We start from the raw sequence: 8,990 nt of genomic DNA, 5'->3' as shown, positions 1-8,990 counted from the left end.
GAGGACATGGGCTGGGGCTGCCCGGGAGCAGATGGCTGGGCAGCCAGTGGCAGGGCTGCAGCTGGACCCAGGGTTGAAACAGGTCTCCAGCTCAGGTAAGCAGTGATACTTTTGGCACATGGAGGGTCGTGGGGCTGATGTTGCACTCAGCCTTGGATGCCCTGATTTTTGAGGCCCTTGTGGCCCCCGGGAGAGCAATCCTCAAGAAAAGGACAGTAAATGGCAGGGAGTAGGCTCTCCACGAGGGAGGCACAGAGAGTGCAACCAGCTGCCCTAGGCGATGAAGGAATTTGGGCCCCTGGCTGGGACAGTGTCAGGCTGACTCTGCCTCCCTTGTTTCCCTTCCTTGCAGACATGCGCCAGGCAGAGGCCCTTGGGTCACAAGCCGCAGAGCAAGACCAGCCCTGTGGCTGCTCCTTTTCCTCCATCCCCACAACAGCCTCCAGCACAGGGCTCTGGCTCCCCATGGTAAGACTCCACCAGCCAGGAGGGGAGCTGCCCTTACCACCCCTGGGGTTATGGTGGCAGAGGAAAGAGCATCCTCCAAAGCCCCCTGCCCCTGATTCTCCTCCTCTGGAGGGCAGAGCTGCCTGCTTCCAGCAGCAGGTGGCCGCTCAGACTCTTGAGGACAATGCTGTGAGCTGCAAGGAGCCCAGGACAGCAAGGACGATGAGCTAGGGGCTGAAGCAGTCACCCTCTTGGCTGGTGGGCGGGCCAGGCCAACGGAAGGGCCAGAGCAAGCTGCAGGGGGTCAGCTAGCTACAGCGAGAAGACAGCAGAGTGGGAGTTCTACCTCTGTATTGGCACTTCCCCCACTGGGGACTTTCCAAATGGTCAGGGAGTTTGCTGCCTTTTTATCATGGGCCACCTGAAATCCTTTTTGGTCAAGGCAGAACTTAGATGGGAAACTGGACCCTGGACCCCAGCCCAGAGTGGTCTCTGGGAAGGCAAAGGGCGATGTCAGAGGAAGCCAGCCTTGGCTGTGGCACTGAGCTGGGGAGGAAGACTAACTCCCCGCCCTGTGTGGGGCCAGGCAAGAGCCACCATGCCCGCCCTGAAGGCATGGTCTCTACTTCCCAGATGAAGCAGAGCTCTGAAACATTCCACAACTTATGTTAGGTTGTTGGCAGCTGCAGACCTGGCCTGGGTGCCCAGCCCTGCATGTGCCCCATCAGTTCTCAATGTTTTGGGCACGTGGATGAGATCAAAGGCCAAGCTCAGCCTGGGCAGTTGGTAAAGAAAGTTCAAGAGCCGACTCTAAAACCAGTATTTAGACCTCTCTGGGCCTCAGTGGTCCCATCTTTAAAATGCAGACTATGGGACTGATCTGCCAGATGAGGGCTTGGTGAGTTACCTGCATTTGCAGGACAGTGGCCTGAAAAAGTTGCCTTTGGCTGCTGTTCAGAAGAGACCTGGGGGTCCAGAAGTATCCTGCTAAGGACTAGGCTCTGGGGCCTAGGGTGACCCGGGGAAAGGGACTTGGCCTCATTAGACTAGTAGCCATCATCCTAACTCCTCAACTGTGTACTGGGAAGATTCTGGCTGTGCTGTGTGGAGCATGTGCTGGATTCGGCCCTTTCCTGCCCAAATCATGCTCCAAGAGGCTGCCACAGCAGGCCACAGGACACAGGACAACACAGGTTGGGGGCCTCCTGGCAGGTGTCCGGGCAGGCTTGGGCATCAGAGGAAGCACATGAAATTGGGCCAGACACAGCAGACCCTCCAGGGCCTCCATTACTTTGAATGTTTACAAAGGCAGATGTCGGGCTGCTGCTCTAGGACTGGGCGTGGAGCGCCTGCGCGGACCATGGGCCTCTAGGTGAAAAAAAGAGAAGAAAAATGCCAAGGCTCCGGCCTGGGCTTCGGCGGGCAGCACACACTGACACCCGAGCAGACGTCCTGAGTAGAGAGCAGACATCGCTTTAATTCTGGTCAGGATCTGACACACTGGGGCCAGGCGGGCCAGGGCCTGCCCACCTGCCTGCCGCCCCACCCACAGCAGGATCCCGGCTGCTCCCAAGCACATGATCATTTACAAAAATAAATATGAAAAGCAGCAACTCTTTCGTGATGGAGGAGTTAATCTGACATGGATTAAATGTGCCTAAGCATCTGGCTTATCTCTGAATTGCACCGAGAGATCTGGAAGCACTTGGTTTGGTTTAGAGGCAGAATGGAGGGCGGAGGAGGGGCCGCCCGCTCCGCGGTCACATCTCGGAGTCTGCGTACATGCCGTTGATCAGGTAGTCCACCTGCGTGTAGTCCTTCTTCTTGTAGCTCTCGTAGGCTTGGAGGGCAAACAACACCAGCACTGTGATGAACAGGGTCACCCCGAGCACCAGCACCGCCAGGAGGAACGTCTTGTTCACCAAGGACGGGGTCAGGGGCTCGGTGGTGACCACCAGGTACTGGCCTTGGGTGCTGAGTGGGCACATGTCCGTGGGTGTGGGCCCCGTGGAGGCAGCACCAGGTGTGGTCTTGGTTTTCACCTGCTCCGGTGTTTGTAGTGTGCCTGGGCCACTGGCCCCCTGGGTGGGTGACGACCAGCTTGGCTGAGTGGTGGGGGATGTGGCCTCCACCTCAGGGGTTGGGCTGGTGTGAGGCACTGGCACTGTGCTGGCAGTTGGCTTCTCGGCTCGTACCTGGGTGGCAGTCACTGCCGTCAAGGAAACCACAGTCTCCACTGTCGAGGACACTGGAGTCTCGGAGTGGGTGGTGGTGGGCTCTGGGGTGGTGTCTGGGGGGCGTGTGGACCACCCTGTTGTGTTGAGCACTGGCTGGCTTGGCAACACCCGGACGGTGGGATCTTGTGCTTGGGGACGGGCCGGGGGTGCGGGGCTTGCCGTGGAGCTGCGGGGCGTGTGCTCTGCAGGACGGAGCGTGCTGCTGGGACGGCTGGTACTGGTCGCAGTAGCAGCCAGGGCCCGCGTGGCCTCTGTTGCCACTGCTGCTGCTCCGGGCAGTGCACTGCCACGTGGTCCTCCTGTGAGGGGCGAGCTGGGAGGCACGGTGGGGTCCTCCTGTGAGGGCGAGCGGGAGGGGCCCTGAGGGCGAGCAGGAGATGGGGGTCCTCCTGTGAGGGGCGAGCCAGGAGATGGGGGTCCTCCTGTGAGGGGCGAGCCGGGAGACGGGGGTCCTCCTGCGAGGGGCGAGCTGGGAGACGGCGGTCCGGCAGCTGCTGTGGGTGGGGTCCTTTGTACAGATGTGGGGATAGGCGATGGGGGGGCAGCCGCTGGAGTGCTCACATTTGTCTTCTGTGTCGTCTCTGCTGAGGCTGGAGCAAAGGTAAGCTTGGCTGCCACAGTCCCTTGGGTCAACATGACAGGAGCGTGTGTCACTGTGGTGGTTTTGTCATCAGCGTCCAGGGAAGCATTTTTCTTCACTAACACATTTTCTGTCTTGTTAGGGATTAGGGACCCTTAAAGCATAAAAAGAGATGCGATCACTTCCAGCCACATGCGGGTGCGCCCCCCCTGTGGTCCCTGAGCGCCAGCGCCCAGGGTTGGCTTGGCGGGACTCTCCTCTCCACCCAGTGCATGCAGGGAGCCACTGGTGACCGCGGCTCCTCTTCCTGCCCACTGGGGAAGCCCAGGCACTCTGCTTTTGGAATCCTTCACCTTCTCTGAACTCTGGCCTGGTGGAGGCTGAAAAGCTTTGCTATTTGATCCAATTCCCCAAATATGGCTGAAAGTCTTGCACTGCGGGTATGATACGCCATTAAAACAAACCCATCGTGCATGCTCCTGGGTTTAAGGAGCAGGCCTTACGGGCTCGAATCCTGCAAGATCCCTTAGCACTGGAACAGGGTCTGTATGGGAATTCCTGGAGATGAACAGGCCTGGGGCAGTGGAGGAGGCAGCTAAATTCTGGAGGGGAATGACTGAACTCCCCACCAGGGCTCCACTGCTCTGTCCTTCTGGGGGTCCCCACTCACACGACCCTTTCCCAGCCCAGCACCTGGGAAGCTCCAGGGATTGCAGACACCTCTCTCATGGGCTCAGGGTGCTTGGGGGCCAACCAGGGGTCTGTCCAGAAGTCACACAGCTTTTGCACTTACCTGGCTCCTGAGATGCCACTTGGCTTCCAAATAAGGACAAGGAGGAAAGCCAAACCAGCATGAGGGCTGTCCACATCTTGGGGGAGTCTGAGCAGGGCAGGGCCGTCCCTGAGGCTCTCAGGCTGTCAGCGGTAGCTTTCTGCTTGGCTGAAGGATCTGGGGTCAAGAAGGCACCCCAGTCAGAAGGCATCTGATCAGCAACACCTGCCTGAACACCGCAGCCAACCTGGAGGGCTCTAGAGGGCCCAGGGTGCAAACTGAGCCAAGATCAGGCCAGGCAAAGCACCAGGTGGCAGCCTGCTGGTAACAACGGCCTGCCTGGTTACGGGCTGAAGTGCCTGACCCACCTTCACTCTGAGTCTCGGCCTGGGTGAGTCTACTCCCCCAGCCCAGAGGCCAGGGTCTGGAAGGATAGGAGAAGGCCACGACTCACCACCCCAAGACCTTTCACATCGAGAGTGGCCAAGTCCTGGTCCTCAGCTTCTCTCAAGGTTGGCAGAGAACAAGTTAGGCCCGGGTCCCATGTGCCCTATGTCATCTGACCACACCCTTCACATAGGGGCATCATGGAACCACCCACCACCCCGTCCCCCACTAGTACACCTGAATATTCCCCACCCCCACCCACCCACTTACTTACCCCTCCCCCATTTGCTGAGCATCTACTCCTGTTCCAGGCAGACAAAAGATGAAAAATGAGCTGGGCATGGTGGTGCACGCCTGTAATCCCAGTGGCTTCAAGGCTGACAGGAGGATCATCAGTTTGAGGCCAGCCTCAGCAATTTAGTGAAAACCTAAGCTACCCAGCAAGATCCTGTCTCTTGGGGCTGGGATTGTGGCTCAGAGATAGAGTGCTCGCCCAGCATGAGTGAGGCACGGGTTTGGATCCTCAGCACCACATAAAAAATAAATAAAATAAAGGTATTGTGTCCACCTATAACTAAAAAATAAATATTAAAAATAAAAATCCTGTCTTGGGCTGGGGATGTGGCTCAAGCGGTAGCGCGCTTGCCTGGCATGCGTGCGGCCCGGGTTCGATCCTCAGCACCACATACAAAGATGTTGTGTCCACCGAAAACTAAAAAAAAAAAAAAAAAATCTTGTCTCTAAATAAGAAAAAGGGCTGGAGATGTGGCTCAGTGGTTAAGCACCCCTGGGTTCAATCCTCAATACCAGAAAAAAAAAAAAAAAAGACAAATGCGCACTCCCTCTTCTAGGGGACATGCAGCCCAGCGGGAGACACAGAAAAGAGGTCACTGCGGGCCAGCGTGAGCGTTGAGCAGGCCTGACCTGGGCAGGGAAGCAGGAAGGAGAGAGTATCTGGGCAGGCCTGACGCAAGGTGGGCTGGTCCTCAGGCAGAGGCCTTGGGGGTGCCTGGGTGAGGCTGGCAGAGGACAGGGTGCCACAGTGACCCAGAGGACACTGCGTTCAGTCAGTGGTGGTGGGGTGGTTGCGGCAGGAAAGGCTCCTGGGGAAGTAACAGCTGGGCACATTCTGAAAGCTGTCTGGGATCCACCTGGTGGAGGTGCGCTGTGGGGGCAGCTGATGGCAGCATCAGAAACTGGGGAGAGCAGCGAGGTGCGGCTGCGCCGGAGAGGCCACCGATCCCACGAACCAGGGCAGTGGGGATCTCACCCTGCACCCGTGGAACACCTGCAGTCCCACCTCTGGGCAGCACTGAGGTCACTGGGTCCCTGCCCAGGAACAGCTGCTCATTTCCCACGCAGGCGGCATCCTCAGGAGCCCCCTCCCGCCCTCACGGCCTCTGCCCGGGCGCTTCCTGCGCTCTGGCCTCCACTCCTGACCCCAGCTCCTGCCTCTCCAGCTCAGTTCTGTGAGGCAGGGGCGGTTTCTCTTCCTCTTTCACCCCTAGCATCCCGGGGACCACAGCAGGCCACCGAGGTCCTCAGCTCCCCTGCACTTGCCAGCGAGGCAGAGCCCCTTCCTTCCTTTTATCGTTCTACAGGGGACACTGAGGCCTCAGTGCATTTTTAGAAGAATCGTGTTCATTTGGCTTGGCTTTTGTTTTTTCTTTTTTTTAAAAGACTTTTTTAAAGATGGACATAATATCTTTATTTATTTATTTTTTATGTGGTGCTGAGGATCGAACCCAGTGCCTCACATGTGTGAGGCAAGCACTCTACCGCTGAGCTATAATCCCAGCCCCTGTTTTGTTTTTATTTAGTGTGGATTTTTTTTTTAAAGTAAAATGATAACAACAATGAGCAAGAACGAGCATGAGAAAACCGGTCCCAGCAGTCCACAGCAGAGTGAGTCCAAGCCCCACAGCTGCAGGTAAACTGGGAATGGGGTGCTGGGTCAGCGTCTGTTCATCCCTGGGGACTGAGGGACATACTGGATGCTGCCACAAGCCGTCTTTTGGCTCCTACAGTGCTCACAGCCCCTCCCTTGAAGAAGCTACAGCAGCAGGACCCAAGAGCCATGCGGGGGCGTGGGGACAAGCAGTCTTGCAGGGCTCAGTCCCAGCTCCTGGGCTCACCAGGTGGGCAGGCAAGTCACGTCACCTCGCTGAACCTCATAAAGGTGTGTAAGGGTGACATGGGTCCCTGCAGCAGGCACCCAGCGTGACACCTGGCTCAGCCATCAGCCACCCCAAAAAGCATGTGCAGCCATGCTGAGGGCTACACACAAGCAGCCCTGTGCTGCATGAAAGGATACCCAGTGGTGGCCAGTGACCTGTAATCAATGGGGACTCCTGTGTGCGGCCTGTGGCTGCAACAGTCTTCATGCAGAACCTTCACGGAAGGCTGGGCTGTTCCCCGAGGCCTCCATCCCTTTCCAAGAGCCACTGACTTTTCTACCTTTAAATTGCAACTTCGCTAAAAGGGTCACAAGGCTTGCATTTGTTTTCTAGGGTACAAAAGGCATTCCTTGCTCTGACAGAAAAAATGGGAGTGGGGTGGGGAGAAGAGACAAAGCAACATCCTGAGCGAAGGACCGAGATGGAAGGTTCCTGCATGTATTCAGACGGTTCTCTCTGTGGCCAGTGATGTCACGGCATGCCGTTACAGCACCAGCACTGGCCCGGCACGCTCCCCGTGCTGGGCCCTCGGCTGGAAGTCAGCTGGTGGATCCAAGGTGGGAGGATGTGACAGGGCTTCTTGTGTGCAAGGAGGGTCTTGGCTTCCTGAACACACCCCGGGCCTTAGGGCCTTTCACTGCCCCCTTGCTGAAAGTCTCTAGGACAGGTCAGGAGGCAAATACTGTGGCCTATGTGGGCCAGACTGTTGTGTGGCAGCTAATCAACCCTGCCACCTAGTGCACAGGCAGCCCTGCAGGAGACCTGCGGGATGGTGCTGCTGTATCCAATAAGACTTCATTTACACCAGCAGGCGGCGTGTGGAGTTGGGCCCACTGCTGCTCCAGCATGTCTGCCGACCTCAGGTCGCAGTTCCAGCTAAGGCAGGGAAGGACTGAGTCCATATCCCAAAGGGCTTGCTCCTGTCCATCCAGTTCCTCACCTGGGACAGACAGGACCTGGAGCCTCTACTCAGTCTTCTGCTAGGGGGCACCTCCTCTGTCCCCCAGCATCAGTGAGATGTAGCATCCCTTGTGCGTATTACAGGGCCCCTGAGAGTATTGTGACGTGAGGCTGAAAGAGTCTCCTGTAGGAACCTGCATTTGTGTCATGGAAGCAGAAAAGAACTACAGAAGACTTCATGGTCTCCATTCCCTACATCTGTCCCTGGCTGGACCGCCATCCTAGTCTACTCAACAGGCAGGACCTTTTATGGCAAAGGCCATATACCACATCCCCCAGGTTACTGGAAGGCTTGGTTGTCTTTCTGCTGACCCTGCAAAGCCCCCTCAGGGATCTCTCCAAGCTTACTGTCCCATCTCCAAACAGGCAGGCCCACCCTGCAGGGCTGGGGACACTCACCAGAGGCAGCTGCTCAGGGAGTGCTTGCAGGCTGGGCCATCTTCCTCCTCGGGGAGCTGTGGGCTTGGCACTGCAGTGCTCGACAGGTGAGGTCTGGCTGCGTAGGTGAGAGCAGCTTGGCAAGGCACCCCCAGGCCGTGGCATGCTTTGTGGCACGTGTGGCACCAAGGTGAATGCTCCCCTGTGGTGACCGATGCATCTAGGGTTGGAGAGAGAGTGAACACTCCTTAGGAAAAGCCGGGGAAACACTGGGCAGGGGGCAGACAGGGCAGAGCACCACTGGACAACTGATCAATATGATCAGAAAGTGACAACATTCACCAAATGCCCAAACTTCTGATGTAGCAATTTCTACGGCAGGAATGTCTTCTGAGGAAGCAACTGGACAGATGTACAAAGATTTTCTTCATACATTATGTTCAAAATGAAGCAAAATACTCTACTAGTACCATAAAGGACTGTTCCATTCCATATAAAATACTATGCCAGCTGTTAAAATATGCAAATTTATATTTATTAACCTGGAAAGAGGCATAGCATGCATCATTACACAAGCAAAGCAGGTTACACAATAGAATGCATACCATGAGTTCTGTTTAAACAGAAATTTAATAAAGGCCTGGAAAGAGTTATACTAGAAAGTTACTAAAGATCAGCCTTGGGGAACAGACTGATCTGCAATTTTTACTTTCTTTCTTTTCCACATTTTTTTTTTTTTAAACAAGCATGTATCACTTTCGGAAAACACTTCTGAAAGGCTCCAGTTAAACAAAACTGATTTTCTTAAAGTACTTTGAGCTAGTTGCACAATGTCACAAAGTGATCTCACTTGACACTGATTTATGTGTAGATCTTAATAATTTAGAGAAACTATGTGATTTACAGATCAGGAAGCACACTGTTCTAGGAGCCAGCTGGAGCTATAGAAGAATCCAGGAGTCCCAAGTATAATGCAAAGATATTAAGCAGCACAAATGATTCTCTCCTTGATGAATATTTAATGTGAACACAGAAGATTGTATAAACAGCTC

General features: G+C 55.6%; 1 protein-coding gene across 1 annotated transcript; it reads right to left on the bottom strand.

The window, feature by feature from the left end:
- Window positions 1-1,900: 1,900 nt before the first annotated feature.
- CUNH11orf24 (chromosome unknown C11orf24 homolog) lies at window positions 1,901-4,765 on the bottom strand. Its single transcript, XM_058579633.1, has 3 exons — window positions 4,698-4,765; window positions 4,058-4,213; window positions 1,901-3,418 (listed from the first exon to the last, which is right to left on the bottom strand). Exons 1-3 carry the CDS (start codon window positions 4,717-4,719, stop codon window positions 2,208-2,210), a joined length of 1,389 nt encoding a protein of 462 aa, XP_058435616.1. The 5' UTR covers window positions 4,720-4,765; the 3' UTR covers window positions 1,901-2,207.
- Window positions 4,766-8,990: the final 4,225 nt, after the last annotated feature.

Source organism: Marmota monax, unplaced genomic scaffold, assembly GCF_021218885.2.
Source record: "Marmota monax isolate L192 unplaced genomic scaffold, Marmota_monax_Labrador192_F-V1.1 WCK01_AAM20220418_F8-fsc00038, whole genome shotgun sequence".
Lineage (NCBI taxonomy): Eukaryota > Metazoa > Chordata > Mammalia > Rodentia > Sciuridae > Marmota > Marmota monax.
Note: the sequence above shows the minus strand (reverse complement) of the source record. Positions and strands in the feature narration are given on the sequence as shown.

Excerpts from the sequence above, each read along its gene's own strand:
- CUNH11orf24 (XM_058579633.1), bottom strand. The coding sequence starts at position 4,719 with ATGCTCAGCAAATGGGGGAGGG. Across the intron at positions 4,214-4,697 it reads GCTCAGCAAATGGGGGAGGG|ATCCTTCAGCCAAGCAGAAA; the intron begins GTAAGTAAGTGG and ends TCTTGACCCCAG. Across the intron at positions 3,419-4,057 it reads AGTGGCATCTCAGGAGCCAG|GGTCCCTAATCCCTAACAAG; the intron begins GTAAGTGCAAAA and ends TTATGCTTTAAG.